The sequence below is a fragment of the Batrachochytrium dendrobatidis genome (genome assembly GCF_000203795.2).
Source record: "Batrachochytrium dendrobatidis JAM81 unplaced genomic scaffold BATDEscaffold_1, whole genome shotgun sequence".
In the NCBI taxonomy this organism is placed as follows: Eukaryota; Fungi; Chytridiomycota; class Chytridiomycetes; order Rhizophydiales; genus Batrachochytrium; species Batrachochytrium dendrobatidis.
Window position 1 is genome coordinate 3674300 of NW_006281099.1, and position 24886 is coordinate 3699185.

The 24886-nt window shown below is 38.9% G+C and overlaps 12 protein-coding genes across 12 annotated transcripts; 6 read left to right on the plus strand and 6 right to left on the minus strand.

Moving 5' to 3' along the window:
- The first annotated feature begins 1718 nt into the window (after positions 1–1718).
- On the plus strand, positions 1719–3879 carry BATDEDRAFT_36548 (uncharacterized protein). Its single transcript, XM_006675836.1, has 7 exons — positions 1719–1909; positions 2155–2259; positions 2331–2425; positions 2521–2638; positions 2704–2918; positions 3022–3247; positions 3355–3879. Exons 1-7 carry the CDS (start codon positions 1736–1738, stop codon positions 3592–3594), a joined length of 1173 nt encoding a protein of 390 aa, XP_006675899.1. The 5' UTR covers positions 1719–1735; the 3' UTR covers positions 3595–3879.
- BATDEDRAFT_22366 (uncharacterized protein) lies at positions 3878–4466 on the minus strand (the record flags this gene model as incomplete). The annotated part of the gene is made up of 3 exons (XM_006675485.1): positions 3878–3988; positions 4097–4156; positions 4296–4466. 3 exons carry the CDS (start codon positions 4464–4466, stop codon positions 3878–3880), a joined length of 342 nt encoding a protein of 113 aa, XP_006675548.1.
- Positions 4467–4823: 357 nt separating this feature from the next.
- Positions 4824–5605, minus strand: BATDEDRAFT_85274 (uncharacterized protein; the record flags this gene model as incomplete). The annotated part of the gene is made up of 2 exons (XM_006676358.1): positions 4824–5374; positions 5554–5605. The coding sequence occupies 2 exons, from the start codon at positions 5603–5605 to the stop codon at positions 4824–4826; spliced, it is 603 nt and encodes a 200-aa protein (XP_006676421.1).
- Positions 5606–5624: 19 nt separating this feature from the next.
- On the minus strand, positions 5625–8611 carry BATDEDRAFT_85088 (uncharacterized protein; the record flags this gene model as incomplete). The annotated part of the gene is made up of 12 exons (XM_006676359.1): positions 8166–8611; positions 8004–8092; positions 7865–7932; positions 7658–7774; positions 7411–7575; positions 7011–7340; positions 6816–6920; positions 6632–6724; positions 6378–6531; positions 5948–6276; positions 5749–5879; positions 5625–5673 (listed from the first exon to the last, which is right to left on the minus strand). Exons 1-12 carry the CDS (start codon positions 8573–8575, stop codon positions 5625–5627), a joined length of 2040 nt encoding a protein of 679 aa, XP_006676422.1. The 5' UTR covers positions 8576–8611.
- Positions 8612–9806: 1195 nt separating this feature from the next.
- Positions 9807–10811, plus strand: BATDEDRAFT_22368 (uncharacterized protein; the record flags this gene model as incomplete). Its single annotated transcript, XM_006675486.1, has 1 exon — positions 9807–10811. The coding sequence occupies one exon, from the start codon at positions 9807–9809 to the stop codon at positions 10809–10811; it is 1005 nt and encodes a 334-aa protein (XP_006675549.1).
- A 1037-nt stretch (positions 10812–11848) lies between these two features.
- Positions 11849–12554, plus strand: BATDEDRAFT_85992 (uncharacterized protein; the record flags this gene model as incomplete). Its single annotated transcript, XM_006676074.1, has 3 exons — positions 11849–11890; positions 11951–12049; positions 12111–12554. The coding sequence occupies 3 exons, from the start codon at positions 11849–11851 to the stop codon at positions 12552–12554; spliced, it is 585 nt and encodes a 194-aa protein (XP_006676137.1).
- A 221-nt stretch (positions 12555–12775) lies between these two features.
- BATDEDRAFT_8996 (uncharacterized protein) lies at positions 12776–16356 on the plus strand (the record flags this gene model as incomplete). Its single annotated transcript, XM_006675003.1, has 14 exons — positions 12776–13189; positions 13298–13448; positions 13536–13606; positions 13688–13815; positions 13884–13967; positions 14035–14107; positions 14203–14472; positions 14561–14679; positions 14791–15006; positions 15091–15172; positions 15288–15370; positions 15470–15694; positions 15779–16091; positions 16186–16356. The coding sequence occupies 14 exons, from the start codon at positions 12776–12778 to the stop codon at positions 16354–16356; spliced, it is 2400 nt and encodes a 799-aa protein (XP_006675066.1).
- A 47-nt stretch (positions 16357–16403) lies between these two features.
- On the minus strand, positions 16404–18265 carry BATDEDRAFT_15701 (alanine--glyoxylate transaminase). The gene is made up of 7 exons (XM_006675080.1): positions 18154–18265; positions 17923–18050; positions 17459–17846; positions 17003–17337; positions 16774–16935; positions 16628–16702; positions 16404–16519 (listed from the first exon to the last, which is right to left on the minus strand). The coding sequence occupies exons 1-7, from the start codon at positions 18179–18181 to the stop codon at positions 16502–16504; spliced, it is 1134 nt and encodes a 377-aa protein (XP_006675143.1). The 5' UTR covers positions 18182–18265; the 3' UTR covers positions 16404–16501.
- A 715-nt stretch (positions 18266–18980) lies between these two features.
- On the minus strand, positions 18981–19691 carry BATDEDRAFT_5653 (lipoyl(octanoyl) transferase LIP2; the record flags this gene model as incomplete). The annotated part of the gene is made up of 3 exons (XM_006674859.1): positions 18981–19108; positions 19201–19330; positions 19413–19691. Coding segments are annotated over 3 exons (537 nt in total), but the record flags the coding sequence as incomplete, so codon positions are not given.
- Positions 19692–19846: 155 nt separating this feature from the next.
- BATDEDRAFT_22372 (cleavage polyadenylation factor subunit CLP1) lies at positions 19847–21919 on the plus strand (the record flags this gene model as incomplete). The annotated part of the gene is made up of 9 exons (XM_006675487.1): positions 19847–19858; positions 19924–20025; positions 20148–20193; positions 20377–20609; positions 20680–20893; positions 20982–21074; positions 21146–21252; positions 21341–21485; positions 21582–21919. 9 exons carry the CDS (start codon positions 19847–19849, stop codon positions 21917–21919), a joined length of 1290 nt encoding a protein of 429 aa, XP_006675550.1.
- Positions 21920–22008: 89 nt separating this feature from the next.
- On the minus strand, positions 22009–23478 carry BATDEDRAFT_8571 (guanine deaminase; the record flags this gene model as incomplete). The annotated part of the gene is made up of 2 exons (XM_006674963.1): positions 22009–22313; positions 22368–23478. 2 exons carry the CDS (start codon positions 23476–23478, stop codon positions 22009–22011), a joined length of 1416 nt encoding a protein of 471 aa, XP_006675026.1.
- Positions 23479–24522: 1044 nt separating this feature from the next.
- On the plus strand, positions 24523–24873 carry BATDEDRAFT_85994 (uncharacterized protein; the record flags this gene model as incomplete). Its single annotated transcript, XM_006676075.1, has 1 exon — positions 24523–24873. One exon carries the CDS (start codon positions 24523–24525, stop codon positions 24871–24873), a length of 351 nt encoding a protein of 116 aa, XP_006676138.1.
- Positions 24874–24886: the final 13 nt, after the last annotated feature.

Sequence of the window (24886 nt, forward strand, 5' to 3'; positions counted from 1 at the left end):
TATAATACAAACACCTTAGTACGTTGCAAGCATTGCTCTAAAATATATACTCGAGTTGTGGCCTACCTTCCATCCTCAAATCCAGCCATAAAATGCGTGTCTGACCCCTAATGCAAGGGCAGTTTGAATAAGTACATTTCTTAAATATCACTACAATAAGATCCGTAAAACTATCATTCGTTGACATACAGGCATCCATTTGATACTCCGAACAGCATGCTTGTGGATTTGTCCCGATCTATTGAGACGCGCAAATTTACCAGATATTGGTGAGTACCACAAAATATCTCCCGATGCAAACCCTAAAGGTGAGCAAACTATTAGTTTTTAAACCATTACAGAATCAAAACATATTGATCACATACCCAATACGTTATCCATGGTTTCTCTTGTCAACAGATTTGCGTCGTGACAAGTTACTACTGAATCCTTGAATTGAATGATCGACAATGGGTTTTGCTAATAGAAACATGTACAATATGAACTTACAAAATCAAGTAGTCGCTAAAAATATAGTTCAATAGTAAATATATACTTGAGATCTACACATGGAATCGGCCCAAAAAAATGATTTTCCAGCATTAAAAAATAGATAGGTTGTTTTGTTTGATCTGAAACTAAGAATTTTAGCAAGATTCTCGTTGGCCAAAATTTTAGAAACAAACTGCGATGTTGCCTTGGTCATTGGAGGTTTTACTTTCTTGATGGTTGAGTTGACTCGCTTGAAAAACTGAAAATTGCCTAGAGTAAAAACCTGCATGTTAAATCTTGTTGAATATACAATAGCTAGTCCAGTTTAAAAATGCACCTTTACCTGCGCCGTCTCCATTAATTGGTATCTCAATGAATCTCGTTTGGCTGCTGGGATTAGCATCCATTGGAGGTGGTATGGGCTGTACTTGTGTGTCTGTTGATTTAACTGTGACAATCGATACGTGTGTTCCTATTAACCAATTGGAAATTTTAGTATCCATTACAGTAAACCGCAATAAAAATTAGGGCTCGCTGATTTCAAGTATAATGGCTTAAATGAGAGTCAGATTGTGAATCCAAAATTACAGATTACACAACCAAATAAAGTTTAGCGAGTGATTGGCTTGAAATCCGGGTATTAATTTGTGAAAATCCGCCAATAAGCCTAGTAAACTCTATCCCAACAACAAACTGAACAAAGCGTTGAGCTCGTACCATAGCGAGGATTGATACAAAGAGATCCTGACTGACACGATTCAGCCATAATCTGATCACGAAAATAATATACTCCTTCCGGCGCACTCAGACTAGGTTGTTTGCTAAAGACTTGGTTATGTTCAGAAGAGAATGTGCTGCTGGCGATGCTTGGAGATGGCCTATGTGACATCCCTTGTCTATCTACAAGCTTTGCTGTGGTATTAAGATTAGCCTGTTGCTCAGGAAGAGAGGTTGAATTGGAATTACTATTAATGGTTCGAGTTGATATATCGCTAGATTCTGAATATCCAATGGGTTTTGTTTCAGCAATGGCTGCAGAAGCATGATTTGCTCCATTCCCATTACTCATGGTTATGCCGAGTTTTGGTGAAAGTTGCAAATTGGCTAATAGCTCACAGACCCTATTTTGGATTGCAGACCGTATATTTATGTATGTAAACACTTTTCATATAGCGAACATTCCTTTTATTTAGCTCAGCCGACTGCGGTCGATTTCCACCAATTTATATCAAATCGCAGCCTTGTAACAAAGCTCTTGTTGGCAATGAATTCAAATCAGGCCAAAAGTAAATTTCAGTTGCAGCGCACAGGAAAGAATGCTCACAGAAGTCATGCTGTGGAATTCCCTGTTTTTAATGTGACTTTCACTCCCTCTCCTACAGTACTGTTGCTCGGAGGAGGTGGTGGAGCTACAAAGGCTGGCATCAAAAATGCTGTGGTGAGTTGTTATCATTAGCGCATCGTTGATTACCATTTGTAACAGCACTTTAAATTTGGTGGATCTTAGTGTATAGACTGGTATAAGATCTAATTTAATTTGTGGCGATCTTGTTTACAGTCATAATCTGCTGTAAGCACTGAGATATTTAAAAAGCAATATCTTGGTCTACTGTTGAAATTTATTTAAAAAGATAGACTAATGCTAAATCTATCGATTGATATCTGGTACTTGTGTTTATGCAGATGCTAATGGAAGTCCAGCCAAAAGATCTAGGCCTGGTTACTATATCCGAACATCGTTTTCAAAAGGATGATGATGGGTGCATGAATATCTCTATCCATCCAAAGGTACTTGTGACAAACACTTAGAGGTTTTCAAGCGTTGCTTAATTAAATCCATTGTATGCTTGTATATCTAGGAAAAGGCATTTGTTGCAGCAGTAAATAGTCCAGAGGCTGATGTTATTTCTGGAAATAATCGTAACTGTCGATCGTTCTACATCACCAAATCTGGGTAACATTCAGCGTGATCTTTGCAAACTAGCCAACATGCGTGACTAGAACTAATAGAAGACTGTGTTTGAAATTATGGTACGACTAAACTACTAGACTAAAACCTGGAAAGAGAATCAAGACCAGTGATTCATTAGATGGATTTATTCATCAGAAATCTGCAAGATTTAGTCCAAATGGAAAGCAACTTTGCACAGGAACTACAGATGGAAAAGTAAGCATAAAGCATATATATCATGGACTATTTATTTCATGTGTTTATTCATGTATGAATTGTAGCTGTCATTTCTTTCATGGCCTACTTTAAAACCACTTATGCCAGTACAAGAACTATCAGGTGAAATTATCGATATCCATTTTGAACCGAGTGGTGGCATTATTGGTGTTGTCACTCCTGGAGCCATTCGATTTATCAATGCAGCAAAAGGAAATACAGTTTGGGAGCAGCCCAAGCCTACAATCGGAGCCGAGTTTTTTGAATTTCGTGCGTTGAGGTATGTTTTTGTTGTTAGTACTACTATGCTGTCTGAAATTGCTATTGTTTAGTAACATACATTCTCCAATATTATCACTTGCTATACTATTTCAATTGCTTAGATTTGGATGCAACCAAACTGCTGGCATTCTGTTTGTTATTTTGAATGCCAAATCTCGCAAAAGTGCATTGATTCAAAAGTATGACGTTGCAACCAAAAAACTGGTTTCCACAACACCTGTATCTATCAAGCCCATCACAACATTTGCAATGAGCATAGATGGGTCCATTTTGGCTTTTGGATCGTCCGACTTGAGCATCACTGTCATGAAAGCCAAATCCCTTCATGTCAGTAGTCGCGTACATTTGTAATCTAACATGATGCTCATTTTCACTTTGGATGATAGCTAACGTTTAGATATTATTTGCTTGATTCTCAATCATGTAATATTTAGAGAATTGCTCGGGTTCAAAATGCACATGGATTTCCACCCACATCCATCGATATTAATTCCAACAATACTCTTGTTGCAAGCGCATCGGCAGACGGTACATGCGTGCTAACTGAAATCTGTCAAAGATCACAACCAAAAAGCACTGGATGGTCCATGGTGCTTATGTTTATCGCCATAGCCTTGCTGGTATTAGGAGTGGCAGCACTATGGATAGATGGAAACTATGATCAAGATCTATAGTAGATGTATGCGCATGAGTTGGTGGCCTTGTTTTTATGATAGATAAAAACCAATGGTTACTGATAGCCTTGTATTTGTCCATGTAGTATGCTGTTTCCATTCTTTTAACCTAATGGAAACAAATGAGTAAGCATCTACTCCCCACTTTTTGATGTCGCAGTATTTGATGCTTTTCAACTCGTCCTCAGTTTAGCCAGACTGTATACTCATTCCCACCTTTAAACAGTTGCAGTTTCAAAGTCTAAAAAAGTGTAGTTTTTGAAAATAAAAGATTCAATTCTGTTCATTCAGCATTTTTGGTTGACTTGAATGGCCACCAATCGGGGATAGGCTCGATCCATTCCCGTCCTTCGATTGCAAGCTGCTCTTTCCAAAATGCAACAGATACCGGATCCTTTACATTAACATACCAATAAAACATGGTGTTGACTGTTAGTTCTAGATGTGCCAATTATAAAAGTGGCTTAAAATTACAGTATGCATCCGAGGCATCAAGACTTACATGGAATTCCTTTGCCCAAAGCATAGATGGGATCCAGACCTTGGGATATTTGTGACGAGTCTAATAGCAAAGTGTCAGTTTAGCAAAACCTGACGGCATCAATCGGTATTCAAAAAGATCCAAAGCAAGTATAGACTTGATTACGCTGAATAACAAGGTTCTTGGCACAAGTATTACGCTTTTTTCAAAATGTGTTTACCTCATGTTCGGCAGAAAACTTGAAAATACAAACGCACAGACCTAAAATAATGCCAGAATGTACCAAGGAGTTTCTAAAGGCGTGCTTTGGATGTGTCCACCAACCACCATAAGGTGTCCAGACCCATTTTGGATATGGAGCTCTTTCACCACCACCGCCCTGTCGTATCATTGACAAGAGATAGGTGACAGGATCGGTTGTTGAACAAGCAGTGCAGTTGCAGTGGTTGAAATCAGATTTAAAGTGCCATGGATTCATATAGAAACAATGTGATTAGTCGTGCTCAACCCATACAGTATGTACCCAGCATTACGATTAGCAGCACCAACCCAACGCATTTACCATTTTGTTGCTGTTGGTCAAGGCCAAACCAAGACTGGTCAAGTGAAAGTATTCATTTGGTCGTCACGTGTGCTGGCACATCAACTCCAGATCACAACTCTGCTTGGTTGATTACAATAATAGCAATGCATGTTTATTTATAGATTGTTATATCGTGTAGATTTTACTACGAAATCGTGTGGTGTTTCACTTGAGCTGCCATTGCACAGAGTGAGTGTAGCTGGATGCAGTTGTGGGGCGACTTGACCTTTTAAAACAAGGAGTCGAGGAAAGCCTTGCTTCGTCAGTACACTTTAAACCATAGTCACTTGTGCCTTCATGTCGTGTCGAGCCAGGTCGTGCGTCTTTCACACTGGCAGTGTCCTCGTTCAACAGCTCAATCGTCTCCAATTCATCTTCGCGAAAATACCTCTTGAGCTCAAGAGGTGGGTGGTGAGTATCATACAGTTGTGAGTTGACAATCGCTAGTTGTTCTTCAGTTTGATCCGATAGTCTTGTATACTTGGATGCAATGGCTGTTGACGCGCGCGATGACGATCGGGATAAATCATGATTGTTGCCGTGTGTTTTCAGAGTCCAGTGCTTGTTATCTATCGGTGTGATTGCTCTTGCTAATGAGCTTTTAGGACGAAGAAGTACCACTGACGAGGCACTCACTGGTCTAGTGGAATTTTGAGAGCCAATAATATACGTAGTGTTGCTTTTTGGTTGTGATGCTGTGCTTTGTGGCCGGCTTACTGATGCTCTGTCAAATAAAATTGAATCTAAGCTAGTTGGATGGTATATTTGCCAGCATTCCTCTCCTTGTGTACTGACTGTTTTACACAATATTTAGCCCGACATATTGGTTAGCTATGCACAAGAGCATATTGAATTTTGTACAATAGATCAAGACACAATAGTTTCATTATAATACCTTGCTTCAACTGTATTCTTCGATACTCTTCATTCTTCTTCTCCAAAAGCATAATGCGCAGATTGTTACTTTCAATCATATGTCGTAATAGCGAGTTTGTCTCGTTTGATAGCTCCAGCTCTATAAAACCACATAAAATGTCAGAATCAACCTTGGGCTTTTCAATATTAGATGACACGATTTTATCAAATTTACTTGCCTGAAAGTTTAAAATCAGGACCAATCATTGTTTCTGGAAATTGCATGAGGTTGGCAATGTGCTGCTCTAGTTGACTGTTTTGTTCCTGCACAATTTGCTTTTCCTGTACTGCCGATCTGAGCCCAGTCTACCAGTTAAAAATTGTACGTATTAGTTCAAATCCAAAAAACTCAAAATATTTCCATGGCTACGTACATTCATCTCGCTGTTTTTTTCTTCAAGCCTATATATCTTGGCTGAAAACTCACAATTCTTCAATTCCAACTCGGATATTTTAGCTCTTGATAGCTCCAAATCATTTTGTACTGCATCTTGTTCTATTCTAGCTACTCCTAGCTGTCCCTGAAAATCATGTATTTGGTTTTGAAACGCAGCAAACTGTGATTTGGCTTTCTCAGTCTCCATGCTCCATTTTTTCTCCAGCTCTTGAGCAATCTTGAGCTCGCTTTGAGCGCTCTTGACATTAAGTTTAAGCGATTCGTTGTCTTTTTGTAACGTAACTTGAATTTTGCCGAGATGTTCCACTAATCAAGTTTTAAATATACAGCAAGTTTAGTGTGCTGTAATAGCAAACGGATGAATTTAATTTAAACGATCATCTGGTGGTTTTAAAACCATTACATACATTCTTTTTTGTAGTGGGCTATTTGTAGCTTGAATTCATTTATCTCCGATTCGTTTTTGGATATATCAAACTGATAGTTTTTGTTTTCGGTATCCAGGCTTTCTACTCTCTCGGATAGTGCTATATTTGCTGCTTCTAACATTTGAGCCTTTGCCTATTTGATGTAAATTAATGCTTTAGTTATAATGGTTCAATTTCATAGTAAAAAACAGCGATATGAAATAGGCATGTTAGATGATTGTAATGTGACTTACTTCAAGTGTTTCCTGTATGGATGACAGTTTTTCTTGATAGCCTGCAGTGAGTTCAGCAATCGCGTGCTGAGAAGCTATTGCTGATAATTCCTTCTACTTGGCCAGTCAAATTCATGAAACAATGTTAGCATCATACTGAGCAGTGTACGACCGCTTTGATTAGTTTGAGATACTGTGCGTTTACCTGTTCTTTTAACACTGCGTAGTCATTGCTCAATTGCACATATTTTGCCTCGAATGGATGCGATAAATCAACCATGACGCCAGTCGTTCGAAATAAAGGAATAGGCTATTTAATAATAATCAATATATTCAAGTACCCTTTAGTATTTGAGAATCAAATGTAGATACTCTGATAGATTTGATACTGATTACTTACTCGATCAGTACCACATGCTTTATCAAATACATCAATATTGCCTGGCTTTGTGGAGGGCTTGCCAAGTAACAGGTTGTTAGATAATGATTCAGATTGGTCCAGCTTTTCATCAGCACTCTGAGCAACCTCGGGTTCTAAAATAGGTGATGGTATACAAGAAGTTTCCAGTAGATTTGGATTGGTGCTCAAAGGTTTTATTGAGGCTCGAGGTAGATTAAACGATTCTAGATTGCTTTGTGCTGATTCTTGAGGAGTCAATGAAACATGTGGTTCGCTGGTGAATGGTGGGAACACTTCTTCAGTGTTTGTATCTTTGTCCAGTACAGACGGCTAGATGTTTGGATTTATACTATTTAATCCTAGAAAATCAGTTGAAATATTGTTTAAATGCAAGAATTACCTTGATGGCAACAACTATTTGCTCGACTTTGATCTCCACATTATGATCAGGCGTATATCGTGAGTGCGAACCAACAAAGTTTTTAAACAGTAGGTTTTCTTCTTCAAGTTTCTCTAGTTGGTCGACTAATGCACTGATTGCACGATCCCGCTTTTTGTGTATTTCCTAATGTTATTAAAGTGATTTAAAATTGGGTTGATGCAAATAAACTACATATGTATAGATTGATATCCTCATGTAAGCTCACCATCATGGTCAATTGAGAGCTGCACCACATTTTTATAACAGAAAACAGTTCTAAATTGTCTTCAACTATATTGCAAAAACTGCATTTAATTTCTTTCATGTCATCCTCGTATATAGTCTATTTAATTTAAACGTATTCAAAAAAATCATATTATACTATTATACTCGTATATCATTTGTTGAAACAACCAGCCTTGTTTAAATATACCTTTTCAACCAACTCTACTGACGATCGCAAATGACCAACAAGAAATCTATACAGAGTCTTGGGCAAATCTGTCAAATACGTGCATGTAAAAACATGGTTAACCAACTGGTCTAATAAAATATATAAGATAGTAGCATACCCTTTAAACTATGTATTGAGTTGGCAAACTTTTCTAGATGTATAGAGAGATTGTTTGTATTGTTGAGTTGTAGCTTTTCCTGGTATACTCTACAAAACAGTATCCAAAGCATAAGTGAATCCACAATATATTGCTTTTCATTACAGCTATAACATAGTGTACCTTGTTATAGGCAAATTCTTGACGACACTATGAGTAGATAGTTTTTTCTCTGCCGGTGTACTCCATTTCCAAGCGATTTGTGGTGGAGATGGATGTATAGGCCGGGCATACATTGACAGAGCCGAAACCGCACGTTGAAGTTTGACTTCTGACTGCGCCTTTTTTTTACTTGGAGCTAATCCAGCAGCAGATACTCGTCGTTGATATGCCAAGCTAGCATGAGAAGGCAGCTCAACACTCTTGACACGGTAGACTCTGTTTCGTGTTTCCAAAGAAGTTGCATGAGTAGGTAGATTGAATGATACAGCACTAATCGTATTTCTACGCTCTAGATTTTGCAATGAGCCTGTGCGAGAAAAACTGATGGTATGTTTTGAAGACTGGCTTGTATTATCTGTATGCTTACTCATACTAAACACGATTTGTGGTAAAACTGACGTTTAGATATCAAACTTGTGTAAATTTCAATCCAGTGAAATAATGCGTTATAAACTGTATTGAGCTTACGATATAAATGTTTACTTTTAAATTTTAAACGTGATGAATTGTGGACATGTAGAATTGAGATTACAACAGTACCAATCCATCTTTTGTAGGTTCACAATTTGCATCAAATAAACCAAATGTTCCGAGAACGGATATGATTCTATACTATTACGGCCGTATTCACGTAAAATGAAGCACTAAATAAGAGTGTCGATGCGTAATAAAAATCCAGTATCATGTAATGATAATTCACACCAGATTTACTGAGCACTGTTTTTTAAACTCGTTGGTTTACTGGTTCTTCCTCAGTGATTACCATGGAAATAATAGCTGTATTCCTGAAACTGTAATATTTGTTTTTTAAAACTAAAACATATTGATGGAATTTCAGGATACAGTAAAGATGAGTTTGAGAATATCAAAACATTGGAAACAAGTCTTGGATTGCAATGGACGAATTTGGTTTTAAGCTTGGCGATCAACAATGCAGGACTGCGAAAACAGAAAGAGCGCGTTCAAAAAAGATAATCTCGGTTCAAAACTATAGTTTGATTATGTGCATCATATGATGACCGTTGTGTCTGAAGATTAATTAAAGGGGCTGTAGATGCTTTGATATTTCAAGATTTTCTGAACAATGGCATTGGAAGGACATTTTCTAATGCCTAATTGAATCTAGACGGCAATTCATTCCGCAAAGCTACAAATTCACTGATTAAACCATTTTTCAACTAATTGGCAGTGTTGCAAGGTATATATCTTGATATTTCGATTCTTAAGCCCTGCTGATAGTTAATAAAAATAGTTGTATATGGCGTGCGATGCCAGACACTGAGAAAGAATTTAGAATGCAGCCGAGGCAGTGCAGTCAATTTCTCAGGAAGATGCAGCAAATACTTGCTCATTGTTTATTCCGAAGCAAAATAAAGGCAGACTACAAGAAATACAAAAATGTTTCGTTTTTACGTGAATACGGTTATAAGAGTCGACAGTTATTCAAAGTCAATTTGCAGACAAGATCGATCCATAGAATATACATGCTACCATCAAGTTTTTAAAAGATATACAAAACAGTCAACATTTATCCTACATCAGCAGCATACCCGTATTTTACAGTACAACCACTAGGTATTGGCCTTATAATTGGTGCTTTCCATGCCCACACCTGCATCCCCAATGCATGCATCTGCGGAAAGCAAGACACTTCACATTCTTACATTGGGAAACAATGATGGCATATTGGGAGACCACAATTCGCTTATTCCAGTATCGTTAGAATCGCAAAGTAGACCATCTCAAACTCACGCAAATCGCAATGGATACATCGTCTCTCGTGCAAGCCGACCCAATTCACCATTTCGAAAACCACCAGCTACAACGTTTGGCTTGCAGTCGATTATTGACTCGACTAAAATAGGTGCAAATAACAGATCGTTACTAAATGGAGCAATGCCCCGCCCATCCAATATAGCAATCAATATCATCAAAGCAAAATATGTGAGCAAAAATAAACTAGCTCACACCTTTGGTCGCGCACATTTGACACAACCAGCGACTCGATCACAATTGTCCAGTCAAAGTATTTTACCCATGAGAATATCAAACTCTGTGGGTTTGGCAAAAACAAGTACGTCTTCTACTGCATGGACCGCTCATAATTCCAAGCAAGCTTCAAAATCAGATTGTCCGATCCTATCTTCACTAGCATCTGCTAAATTGAAATGCCCATTACGAACATTGACAGATATCCACGCAGTACACCGTTTCAATCAAAACAAAGAGATGCATAAAAAGAATGGATCTGAACGCATTGGCTTGTCTTTATCTAGCAAACATGTTCATGCGTATCCTGTCGGATCGCGGATTGTTAACTGCTATAGCAAATACAGATCCAACTATAGTAATGATACTAAAAGTGCCAGCAATGTTCAAACGGTTGCCGTTATGATTAAAGGTTTGGGGCTAACATCACGACCATCAACAGCCTTTAAATCAGTGCCGATTTTACAGTTATCGGCTGGTACCTTTCAATCTTTGCCTGATATTATCATTGAAATTGATGATGATAAAAACATAGCTAAACCTCCAACTTTAGATACCTGTGATGATGATCCTGCTTTGCCCAACCAAAATTCCAGAAAAAGCGTTACTCAATCATAACCGCATTTACGCAAAATGTAACACTTGCATTCGTCTTGCAGTGACCATCTATCTGTTTCAGAATGAACAATGGTTAAATATTCATTGCGCTTTCTTACTAGAAATTGACTGCTTTGACAGACATTCTCGATTCTTGAATAAGCACAATGTTTATTATATGTGCACAGTCACTATGGTTTTGAATTGAAACTGTTTCTTCATTAAAAGTCATACATTGTACGATCACCAGACTCATTCATTGTCATCTAGATATTGAGTTTGACTGTTTTGATGTCACTAGAAACTCGTATGTCGTGATCTAGTTTGAGAAACCAATGATTGCATGTCTTGGGAATGCAACTATGGTATCATGCCAATCACAAGATGCTTGATTTGTAGAAATTGAGAGTTGAAAAGTAAACAAGGTTTGGTTGAATTAAACAGAATCAAGATCATAGCGAGAGTTTATACTAAAACTGGCGATATACTTGTTACACACGAGATTGAATCGAGGGTTGCAGAGCAATTGATGTGTGCATGCTTAAACTATCAAGAATAAAAATGAAGCAAAGCTAAAGTTGATTGCTCAAACATGTCATGTTTCATGGATGATTGTACAACAGGCTACTGAAGACGACAGGTTGAAATGGCAATGAATTTTAAACTATTTGAGCAATGCAAACAAGTACACGAGATCCATTGTATCCTGAATGAACAGCAGTTATATTATTAAAAAGAAACGAATGGAATAAATATGCATTGCATGATTGAGTTTGGTGGATAGTATGAATGGTGTTCAACTGGTGTTTGAATTAATCTCTCAACAGGAGATTCAAATGTCAATACATCGATATGCAGTAATCAGATGCATGTATAACCACCAGTCATCAATTACCAATGTATTGCAAGCAAGAGAACCCAGCCCGTCTCAAAGTGCCGTGATCGGAGGGAGACTATCTCAAGTATGGCAACACTGTAATCGTCCAGCACTTTCATTGGTGGTAACCGAGCTGTCTCCCACAAATGAGCCAACCCACTCGCCGGATAGAATCCCCAACATGAAGCTGATTACTCAAGAGTCAGGAGTAGAAACATGTTTGGTAATCATCATATATCAATATTCATATGTTTCCAAGAGTATTCACTCGACAATAAAATAGGAACTGGTTGGACTATCTGCTCAACGCATTGCTAGTGCCAAGCTAGCTGTATGGCAGTCGATTGACCTACAGTTATGGATACGATACACCCGATCAGATGTAAGTATCAGCCATATGGTAGGAATTGTAGCACACATTCTCCAACATTCATTCACTTTAGGGAGTCATACGCAAGTTTAGACTATCAATCGATTCAGATACCACATTTCGATCGTGTCTGGCGGTACTCTCACGATTTATGGACATTAAAGCAACTCATGCAACCTCTGCATTGCTGCAACTATCTACTCCGCTTCCCTGTATTCATCAACCCTCTTCTTCATCAACTGTTATTTCAGATACTGGTCAAACAGTCCCGTTTGATGCCTATCTACCCATTTCGTCAACTCAATCCTCATCATCCTTGATGTACCCACTAGACCTACACCATGCTTTATACGATCTGCACAATATTCCTGAAAGTATACTCAAAGAGTGCTGGTCTAAACTGGCTGGTATGAGCAATCAGCAGTTACGCCAGATTCCATGGCTCAAAAATACTAATATGGATATGTGGGCTAAACGAGTAGAACATGAACTCAGACTGGCGACCCTTGATGAATAATATTGAACAAGTGGTAAATCGAACCAATGCATAATATATGCATGTTTTTTAAGATCAATTCTAGTCCAAGATAATGGATAAAGCTGAATGTGTTATGCTTGGCCGTTTATCATGTATTTTAGCACTCAGTATTCTATTCTACTGAATACGGCTGTAATAAAATCACATTTGACCTCTCCAAGATAAACTCTATTCAGCAAGATATTCCAAATCAAAAAATGATGACAGACCGCAAGGCAGCTCCAAAGCTGGCCATAGACATAGACATTAATAATAACTTGGGTCCATCAGAAAACTCGGCTGCCATATCCACTACAAATCAGCCTAGTCAAGCCCAAACTGATATTGAAACTCGCCATCACGATATCGTTACATTCACTGCTGACCTTAGCCGTCACATCTGTCGCATTCTCAACAAAAGTGATGCTCTTGATAGCAGTCAGTTCGACTGTATCCAATACGTAAATCAAATCTTTCCTGATGAGCAAAGTCTTGTACATGCAGACAAGGTGCTGGAAAAACTGCAGAAGCAGATTCATCATTTAGATAACGAGATGAAAGCTTTGGTGAGGTATCAAACCGACGCTAGTCAGCAATCCCGACAAGAGCTGGAGGAAGTTAAACTGGCTATACAGGTAATTTTAACTATTTGGGTATTTCATTGTGGGCTTACTTGAATATGTCTTGGAAAATATCGTTTTTGCATTTCATCTCAGTTCTAATTGACATGTATTTTCTATTAGCATCTGGTCGCAAGAATCAAGACTATAAAATCAAAGGCCACTGAGGCTGAAGATATGGTTCTTGAGATCACTCACGATATCAAATCACTGGACCAGGCTAAGCACAACTTGACTCGCACAATCACCGTATTCAAGCGACTCCAAATGCTTGGTAATGCCATCAATCTTTTTCCATGCCATATACATGCTACTTTACATTTCATGTCTGACAGATTAGAGTTTTTCATATACATGACAGTCAATGCATTGGACCAGCTCAAAGGAGTAGCAAATCGTAAACAGTATCGCGAAACTGCTCATCTTCTTCAGGTATCATTCAAATTTGGAGTCAATCTAAGGCTTGGATCTTGACCATCAACCCCTACAGAAAAATAACATATTTAAATGTAGATAACCAAACTTCTCATGGACAAGTTCAAGGCATACAAGAATGTTAAACAGGTCGCTTCAGTATGTGAAACTGGAATCTTGCTTGAAACGGACATTAAACGAACCATCTTTAACGAATTCGAATCTAGGTATATGTACAAGCATGTTTTGATTTGTAGAATCATTTTTTTAACATTGTTGGGATATTTTCATCAAGCTTTGCTGGTGGGACGTTTAAAATGCAAGTACAGGTTCTCAATGATGCATGTCTTGTCATTGATACTTTTGGTTCTGATTCTCGGTAAGATGTTTAATTGAATGGATTTATTTGATTTCATTCTGTGTATCTAACTTTGAATTTGATCAAGGACTCAACTTATTGACTGGTACTGTGAGGCTCAATTAAAAGATTACCGCGGTATATTTCGCTCAAACCCAGAGGTTAGTTTATTGGTACTGAAACCTATCATGCTGAACTCTGTGCATTGATCATTGTACATTTACCATCAAAAACTAAGCTGGTGTAATCTATTTAGGTGGCTGGATTGAATGATATATCACGCCGGTATGCGTGGTTGAAGCGTGCACTCAAAACACATGATGATCAGCATGCAAATCTATTTATACCAGAATGGGGAGTGGCTGAATGCTTTACAGTAAAGTTTTGCAGCGACACTTGCAAAGACTTGGCCGATGTGTTGGCCAAATCGGATAAAGATGACACTTTGGATACGGTGATGATGTTGCAGGCGCTACAAACCACAATGGAGTTTGAGAGTAAATTGGATAAGCGATTCACGCATAAAGTAAGCGGTTGATGGGTTTTGAGCCTGTATTACTATTGTATTGGTATTTTGTAGACATGAAGACTAAAAAGTAGATTTGATGGGTTAGAGCTATACCGAGGCGATTCGTAATGAAAATGAACTTGCGCCTTGTACATCCAAGTTTTACAAAATCATAGCAGTTTGTTTTGAACCGTATCTCTGGCATTATATTGACTTGGAAGACAAGTAAGTGCTTATGTTTTAATGGTTAAAGTATAGTTTTTATTTTTTGGGAGTTGCAGATATTACTTTTTGTTTACACAAGTGATTCTAAACAATGGTCAATGTTAATATCAGATTACTTTCAGAAAAGTTTGACGTGTTCAAGTCACAGCCCTTTATTGCAGACGACGAATTGGTCTTTACATCATCCACTGATTTGTTTTTGGTGTATCGTCAAACACTATTAAACGGAGCTCGTCTATCTACACGTAAACCATTTCTAGATCTATGCAAAATGTTTGGCAAGTGGCTAAATAATTACAATGATTTGCTAATGAGCAGACTTCCCAAGTAAGGACGCTTTGTTTCTGCATAGCCGTATGATTTTCAATTTTAACTATTTTGGGATACCCGGCCGTTTTTTAGAGATGATAGGCGAATTCCTATTGATGATGATTTGCGTAATACGTGTTTGGTGGTAAACACGGCCGATTACTGTGCTTCTACAACTGCTCAGGTGTGTTGGAAAGTGATAGATGTTGTACATATGGATGCAAATCAATATTGAAAATAGTGGACTACTTTTTGCATAGGTGTATCTAACAGTTTCGAGCACTATTTTGATTTTTTAGCTAGAGGAAAAACTTATTGAAAAAATTGATTCAGATATGAAAGGTTTGCTAAGCCTTTCTGCCGAAAAAGACTCTTTTTTTGGGTAAGTTTTACCAGCCTAGTTTTTGCATGGTTTTGCTTCTGAATCAGATTTTCCCCTAATTTATGGTTGCAAATATTGTTTGGTTTGATAATATCTCAGGTGCTCAGCAGCAGCAATTCAATGGTTAGTCAAACTAGTAGAAAATGCAAATGAATCTGCATTACAATCCATGACAAGACGCCAATGGAACACACTGTCTTCGGTTGGTGACCAATCTGAGCACATCACCCAGATTGCTGTAACGCTTTCTGCTGCTATTAAAATCATTCGCAAGACAATAACTAGTTCCAAGTATTTTCGATCGTTTTGTGACAAATTTGTGGAGTTGAGTAAACCTTTTGACTGCCTTGGAATGAACTGCTGTAGGATCAACTAACCTGCGTGGGTGGATTATTGTGTTGTTGATAGCTCGTTCACCAAAAAGTATCTGTCGACAATTTACAAGTGTCGACCACTGTCTGAAATTGGTGCAGAACAGATGCTGCTTGACACGCATTCATTGAAGAATATCATGATAGAGATGTCGACTCTGGGTGCAGATCCACCAGCACAGGCACCTGCAGCATATATAAAAATTCTTGGAAGAGGAATTGCAAGCATTGAACAGCTGCTAAAAGTTGTGCTTAGGCCTCAAGATCCACCCGATGCGATTGTCGATACGTATAATCTTTTGTATCAAGATTACAACGTGACGAATTTCCAGAAAATTTTGGAACTCAAGGTAAATTGGGATGAATTGGTTCACACATGCTATTCTTTGAATTGTATATTGACTATATGATTATTGTAATGATTTAAAAAACACGATTGTATAGGGTCTTCGGAGAGCAGAGATACAGCCAATAATCGAGATGTTTCAAATCAAGGTGCCCGCTAAAACAAATGCTATTTCATCACCTTTGCCAGAGCTTACCAAGGCTGCCGTGGGCAACTTTAAACCAGATTTCCGTAAGTTCATGAACAACATGAACCTGAAACGTATTTAATTGAATATAAACTGGAGCTGAGAAATGAAAGTTGCACAAGTTTGAATGAAACAATCAAAAATGCATATTGCTTTTTATTAATGCTATGATTGGTAAAGATCAATGTTGGAGTCAAGAGCAGCAACCCAAAGTTGCTAATAATGCATTAGGCGACCTTGGTACTCTATAATTCAAAAATAAAGTACAAGACATCCCAAATAGAACAGTAGGTGGTTAGCTATTGTAGTATACAAGTTTAATGAGACACCTTCCAAGTCAGCAGACTGAATACCTTGACTGCAGACTCCATAGCAGCAATAACCTTGTCTAGGTGTCCATTTTCAGGCTCGGTAGCAGACACGTTCATCTAAATACATTCAAAAAGTCCATGTTCATCATACATTACTATAAACAAGGTTTAAATATATGGCAACTTACGTGGCCGATACGGAAATACTTGGTATTGTAGTCAGGATGGAGACCACCAGCAACAACCACACCAGCAGCAGTGAAGCATTTGAGGAAATCAGCCGGAGCAACATTCTCAGGGTAATATACTGCCGAAAGCGTATTGGCGGCATATTCACGCTTGACAGGAACCTACAACCATCCAGTTAGCACGATTGGCAAGATCCAAAACAAAGATCTACAGTCAAGCAGCACTCACAAGCTTCAATCCCATGCGCTCAATAGCAGCCTTGACCTTGTCAGAGGCATCAATATGCTTTTTAAACCTTAGATCCATGCCTCTATCTACAAGCTGCTTCAAGCTAGTCTCGAGAGCAAGAATGAGTTGCACAGGAGGAGTAGCAAAATAAGAAGGTTGGCGGGCCTCATATTTTTGCATAATAGGAATCCATTTGGCAAACGAACCAAAGTAGGTTGTAGGTGCGGCCTTGCGAGATTTGAATGCAGTCAGAGCTCGTTGACTGACAACCATGAGAGCAAGTCCTGGAGGCACACCAATAGCCTTTTGGCTTGCAGTCATGACCACATCGAGTCCTATTATAATCATTCCATAAATAAACCAGATTTTCAAGACAGGATGCAAGCATAATGCAGATTACAATGAGCATGTCTTGATATCAGACACTGCAAAAGTCATGATCGTATGTATTCCTACCCCATTCATCCATGCGGATCTCCTCGGCAGCGACGGAACAAACCCCATCAACAGCAATGAGTGTATTGGGAGACACCTCCTTGACAGCCTGGGCGACCTTTTGAACATTGACCAGCACACCAGTAGATGTATCGACATGGGTGATGGTAATAAGCTTAAACTGGTCGTTTTTGAGTGCCTGTTTGATCGCATCAATTGAAGGTTGGTCGCCAAACGGAGCAGTCAGTTGGGTGACTTTGGCTCCATACACTTGTAGACACTCTGCAAACCAGTTGCCGAAAATGCCAGTGTTGATCACTAAAGCCTTTTCACCAGGCTCAATGAGATTCGAAGCCGTCATGTCCCATGTCAAAGTGCCAGATCCAGAAACAATAATAGGCTGTCCTGTCTGTATCAGCACAATGTTAGATGGTTGAGTGTAAGCTATTCAAATTCACTTCTGGTTGTATCAGACTTGTACTTACAGGTGACAGAAAGACCTGGCGAGTGAGCTCAATAGCAGATCCAAAAGCGTTGATAAAGGCAGGATCCACATGAGAGGTAGCAGGAGTGGCCATGGCATCCAGCACATGAGGATCAAACTCCACAGGACCTTTATATAGAACAGATACGATACAACCAGGAAGCAATGTCAGTTGGTAAATGCGGAATCTCAGGCATACAGTCATGCAATGAAAGGTCAGATAGGTTCCTACCAGGAATCATGCATAGTTTATGGGACATTGGAGGTAGATAAGATGATAAAGATGCAAGCGGGGGTAATAGAAGCAGTTGCTTGTAAGAATAAGTAGGTTTCTTGAAGAATTTGTGGTTGGATCGGATGCTAAAGTCGATGCAGTCGGAAACTGAAACTCTTGATTTAGACAGCAGCAATTGTAATGCTTTCCGTTTGTTAAAATACATTTGTAATATTACAGAGTATAGCTCATATATAGATAAATACTGTGCAGATCTGATTGTAGTAACTGAGTTTCAACAACTTTTTGTAAATGAAGTTTTGATCGTATTCATTGATATAGACCAAGAATGTAAAATACATTAGAAATTAGTCACATTGTCAGTTTATTACAGGCTTATTCACAAAATGGAGCATCAAAGTCCGAATATATAATAAACAATCTCATAAATACAAAGCGAATGCTCACATCTGTTTCGATGGATTACACACCTTTGACATTTTCAACCTCCAACCCAAATACTGGACGACCAGCATGTATAGTTGTATTATTGAGATATGCTGAACTAGATCGCGAACGTATCTGATATTAGAATAGAATCTCAATAAAAAATAATCCATTTCTAATAATGAATAGTTGACAATTGCTTATTCCAAGACAATCATTACAAGATTAATACAAAAGTGTTTCATTTACATCAATATGGCTGTAATATGATCGTCTACTTCAGGCAATACTTGATATAATGGACTCATGTTCGCTTCAAACAATTTTCCAAACGATTCTATTACAACTGGCATGACTGTATCCACTGTTACTATTTCTTTGCGTCCCCGAGACATCAGTTCCTGCGAAATGGATGTCATTTTTTTATCGGGAAGTCCGCACGGAACAATATGATCAAACCACTTTAGATCTGTGTTGCAATTCAACGCAAATCCATGTGTTGAAATATGATGCGATACATGGATGCCTATATCCGGTTGAAATGATCAAAATGAGGCATTCAATAATCTCGCTCGAATATACTCGATCAATCTCAAAATGGCAGGCATTCATTGTTACCTAATGCAGCGATCTTGCGGTTATCAACCCACACACCAGTGTCATGAGTCGTGCCTGCTTTAATGTTGTAGTGACTACATGCATCAATCAAAACCTTTTCTAATCTATCGACGTAGCATCTCACTCCAATCTAATCATATTAGATACTGCATTAGCCAAGCTACCTAAAACAGCCTTATCAAACAATCGTTTGTAAATTGCAATAAACTTACTTTCATGGTTTTCAAGTTCAAGATTGGGTATCCAACCAGCTGTCCAGGTCCATGAAAAGTAGTCTGTCCACCTCGTAGTGTCTGAAAATATTCAGCATTCAAGTTTCTTAATCGAGCACCTTCAGTATCATCTGTCCCTTTAATTCGTCTGCCAGCAGTGAATGTCGGCACATGCTCCAACAGCAGCAGGATATCAATATTGGCTGGATCAGATATGCATTTTTTGGTGCGCATCTGTAAAAGATACGATTGCACCTCCATGGCTTTTCTGTAAGAAACTGCATTTCCAAGAAACTTGACAGCTATGGATTTACTCATGTCAAGGCTTGAGTTGGATAATGAATCTGGTTGAAAAGAAACGGAAACTTTTTGATTCGACATTCGCTGCTCAACAAATTATCCATTAACATTCCCAGACTATCTAAAAGCTTGCAATGCCTGATCCTGTGAGTGATACCACAAAAACTTTGAAGCATTCATCAACCCTCAGCTAATCACTAGTCATGTATAGGAACAGGACCTTGTTAGTTTGCCTAGAAAATGGCAACTGGAGCCAGAACAGGAGTTTCGGTTTGAAGTCGCTCCTGGATCAAAGTTCAAAGGGACCGTAAAAGTAGGATATCTAGTCTGTACTCTACCAAACATCTTTTAGTTTATACATTATACCTATCTGACTAAGATCCCTCATCTCATGCTACTGAATTTCATACTGACGCTTGCTTTTATACAATGTAGCTTGTATCTGGTCGAGCAGAGATCTTTGGATCTGAACTCGCTGTGGGTATCGACTATGTTTTTACAGGAAGAAAGCTTGCTGTATTCACTTGGCATGGATGCGTTTTAGAGATATCCTTTTTATATACAATTCGACCATAATTCTTTCAGATACAACATTCTGGCTGTGTCTTGACTACTTGTTCCTTTTCAACGCATGTTATTTCTATTGATCTTGATTACACTGTAGGATTGTTTACTGTAGAATACATTGGATACGAAACGCCCATGCAAAGTTATTTGAATGTGCATTTGGCACTTGAAGGAATGCGTGATGCTGCTCAATTAAAAAATGAATCTGGTCCTAGAGTGATTATTGTTGGCCAGGCAGACTCGGGAAAAACTGCCTTGGCCAAGCTTTTAATCAACTTTGCTGCCAAGCAATCTCGTGCTCCTGTTTTTGTGGATCTCGATCCAAGTCAAGTAAGATATGATTGCTGGCATAAATGTCACAAATCTAATTCTGCACATGTTTGCTAATCTATGTTTTCAGGGCACGGTTTCGCTTCCAGGAACACTGAGCGCCATGGTTGTTGGTCGTCCGCTTGATTGCGAAGAAGAGTTTGGTGCACCATTGACAGTCGCTGGTACCACACCGCTTGTATACTATCATGGTCAAGCTACACCACTTGAAAAAATCTCACTCTACAATTCAATCGTCAAGAAACTGAGTTTGGTGGTAGACAAAAAACTCGAATCTTCAGAAAGTATGCGAATGCATTTTTATAGAAACACCGTTGATGTTCAGCATGCTATAAGCTATTTACTATATGCCAATAATATTGTTCAATTTAGACAAAGCTTCTGGGTTAATTGCAGATACACCAAGCCAGTTTGCCGATCCGAATGGGTTTGAGCACCTCAATCACACAATCGAGGCATTAAAAGGTAAAATTTGGTATTTTGTTTGGCTTGAATGCAGCACTAATATCTATATAAATCAACTTGTTTGCTACTAGCCAATGTGATTTTGGTTATTGGGCATGAGAGATTATATAGCGACCTGTTTAGAAAGTACAGTGACAAGCCCGGCATGAATGTAGTTAAACTCAACAAATCGGGCGGTGTAAGTTATATTTATCATTTGGTTTAGTCTATATCTAACCCTACAACTTGACACTTTTGCAACGTATCTAAACGCCATTCCATGTTAGGTTGTTACACGAGACAAGGAAATTCGACGCAAAATGCAAATGCAGCGAGTCAAGGAATACTTTTATGGAACGCATAAAACAGAAATGATGCCATTTTCACAAACTGTTCCCTTTTCTGAAGTCGTTGTGCGTCGAGTTGGTGAAGGTATCCAATTTGATCATCTAATGCCATAGATTCCACTATTTTTGATTTGCTTCCAATTGACTTTAATTTCAATATCAATGTTGTGAAATTGCATAGGTATCTTGGCACCATCTTCTGCTTTACCACTTGGTACGGAACGGAAACAACAGGATACCAAATACGTAAAAGTTGAGCCTGGAGACATTCTTCTTCATTCAATCCTTGCCCTATCTCAGGCCCCGCTTCCTGGTGTGGTTGGCCCAAGTGGTCTTCCTACCAAGATCTACACACCAGAGGAAGAATCTCAAACTCTGCTGGAATCGAATGTTGCAGGATTTATTTACATTTCAGAAGTGGAAGATGAGCGTCGGAAAATGACTGTTCTGGCTCCATCTCCAGGAAAGATTCCCAAGCAGTTTTTGATTATGGGTACATTAAAGTGGATGGATATTTAAGCTGTTTCAGGGCTCTACATTTTAATCTAGACCAGCAATAGTTCACATCATTCAAAGCAAATAAACTCAAAATTCAGATGTTTATTATCTCAATCTTGAAGTGGCAGTCGAGTGCTAACAACATGACCTTGAACAAACACAGTAACAATGTTTCGGTCATCACCAAGATAGATAAACTTTTCAAAAATGGACATGGCATCGTCATGGGCAAATATGTCCATCCCAGACTCTACCCCCGGAATGGGTGATGCTGTATCGATCAAAAGAGCATCAAAGCTTTTTCCGGGCATAAAGTTGCCGATCGTATGTTCCAGTGCCATCACTTTGGCACCTCCAAGCGTTGCCAGATAAAACGCTTCAGAAAAGGTTAGTGGCTCGTAGACTGTAGTGTCCACTTCTTTACCACCAGTAGAGTTGGATTTGACTCGAGCAGCAGCCTCTTCGCGACTATTGACATGAATGACTTTGCTTGCGATAATTGCCTGACGCATGGCATCCATCAGGCTTGAAGAGTATCCACCGGCAACATCTGTTCCCAGTCCGATTTTGGAATGACCCTCGTTCACCAACCGACGGAGATTAAACACTCCGCTATGAAGACAGAAGTTGGAACTTGGACAGTGGGAGATGCCTACTTCTCGAGCCTTGAGCAGATCTCTCTCGTGCTGATTAAGATGCACGCAATGAGCCATAATAGTTTTCGACGTAAACAGTCCGTGACGGTCGTAGACATCCGAGTATGTCTGACAGTCTGGATGCAGTTCCTTTACCCATTGAATCTCACCAGGAGTCTCGGATAGATGAGACTGGATTGGCAGGTTGTGTTTGGCAGCAAGAGATCCCAGTTTCTGCATCAAATCGGAAGTGCATGTGGGAACAAACCTTGGTGTAATGACTGGGGTGATCAGAGAGGACTTGATGGTATCCTGAATATAACCAACAATCTCCATAGTAGCTTGGAGACTCTCGTCCATGGTCTCGACATAGTAGTCGGGTGAGTTGCGATCCATATTAACCTTGCCAACAAATGCCCTCTGACCAGCAGTATGAATTACATTCGTAAGAGTTTTGGCTGCATCCAGATGGGTGGTTGCAAAGTAACAAGCGGTGGTCGTCCCATGTCTAAGTGTCTTGCGTACTACTTTCTGGTAACTGTCCAGTGCATATTCTGGCTGATTGAAGGCAGCTTCTCGAGGAAAAGTGTATTTCTCCAACCACTCGAGCAAAGTCAAATCATATCCTGTACCAGTAAACACATACTGTGGTGCATGAATGTGAGTATCGACAAACCCAGGAACTATAAACTGAGTGCTGCTTAAGCGAGTCACTACTGAACTGTCAAACTGCCATTGCTGCTGGAGGGTACTCAATAAAGCTTCAATGGCTGTTGGGCTATTGATCGTTGTAGATTCCACAAAAGCAATAGTGCCGATAGTCGAGACTCCGACTATTGCACAAGGAAGATACTGTAGATTGCTGATACTCAAAGAATGATATAATTGTCCTACAATAACCTTTCCAATAGTAATCGCTGGCTCAATTCCTTCAGCATCAATCATTATACTACTCGATGGCTAAGCTTTTTGTAATCCTTTGCAACTGCTTTGTTCACTGATGCCAGTCTGGGATTGCTGTGCTTACAATTCTGCGATTTGACAAGATTCTTGACATCAGCTAAAGGGATTGTCCGTAGATACAAGCATTCCTACTACTCATCAAGATGCAGACTTGAATATCTAACGGATTGACTAGTAGCTGCTTTGGTTCTATCGACTACATTGCCTATTGGTAGTATAAGCCATGATTTACATATATCTAATCGTACCATTAAAAACCTGTGCATACTCCAGCCATCAATAATACAACTATACAAATTCCAGTATATTATCAGTTCGCTTGTATGCGATTTAAACTTGCATCGGAGTTTCCTGTGCCACAATGCAAAGCCTTGAAAACTCCGACTTGTGCAATAGCTATTATTACTGTCGAGCGTTGTATAAAGATATCATTGTCATTAGTGGCGGAATAGTAAATTACGTAAAATTGCACTACAAGTATAGGGTGCCCGGCAAGTCGTCAAAAACGTGCATTGAAATATCTACTCATTAGGTTTTACCTCGACTTTCTCCTATTCAGCTAATCATCTGGATAAAGAGTTTAATCATCTTGTACTTTTTAAAAATTGGTTCAAGTAGTTTTAAATTATTCGGCTTAAAGGTGTGAATTGTCTGTTTACTCTTGAAGCAAATCTATTTAAAATTATCAAGTCTGAACCAGATATTGAATTTTTAAGCGTCGGAATTTAACCTTGCTACAAGTGTGCAATTCAGTTCTCAGGCTCGTTGGTAATGTTCACAGTGTTATTATCGACTATGTACTGCAATGGCAACTCATTCATGTTTTATTTCTCACAATCCTCTTGTTATAGCCAATTCGTGTGTATCTAGCTTTTAAAAAGTTCAACTCTAGTGAGAACACTCAAAAAGCATATTCAACTTTCAGTATCAACAAAAACCCGACTCAGTTATAAACTTCAAATCCCTGTACTAACAATAGTCCATCTAATCCATCCTTGCAGATATTTTTAATTACAATTTTATAAAATGTCGACTCGGCTTGTTCAAGATCTGACACATTTGAATTCAACAACTGCTGAAGAAATTGCCCAGTATCTACGAGACCAAGCTTCAGCCGGTCAACCGTTTGTTCAAATTGGATCTCGTGCACTGCTGGTATTGAATATCCCCCAGTCGCTCGTGTTTGATGAAAAAACATCTAATCTTTATGGTACTGCCGTTACCAATATCAACAAAAATGTCGAGTCTGTGTCAAATCCTCCACCACACATTTACGATTTGGCTACAAATGCCTTTGTTAATATGATGGGTAAACATACAGATCAAGCCATTGTTCTTTGGTATGTCACTATGTTGCTGCTGACTGTCTTGTATTGACCAAATGCTTAAA

Coding starts and splice junctions, on each gene's coding strand:
- BATDEDRAFT_36548 (XM_006675836.1), top strand. CDS start 1,736: ATGAATTCAAATCAGGCCAAAAGTAAATTTCAGTTGCAGCGCACAGGA. Junction 2,639..2,703: donor CAGGAACTACAGATGGAAAA/GTAAGCATAAAG, acceptor TATGAATTGTAG/CTGTCATTTCTTTCATGGCC. Junction 3,248..3,354: donor TGAAAGCCAAATCCCTTCAT/GTCAGTAGTCGC, acceptor TGTAATATTTAG/AGAATTGCTCGGGTTCAAAA.
- BATDEDRAFT_15701 (XM_006675080.1), bottom strand. CDS start 18,181: ATGTCCCATAAACTATGCATGATTCCTG. Junction 17,847..17,922: donor GCCAGGTCTTTCTGTCACCT/GTAAGTACAAGT, acceptor GTGCTGATACAG/ACAGGACAGCCTATTATTGT. Junction 16,936..17,002: donor AGCGCATGGGATTGAAGCTT/GTGAGTGCTGCT, acceptor GGATGGTTGTAG/GTTCCTGTCAAGCGTGAATA.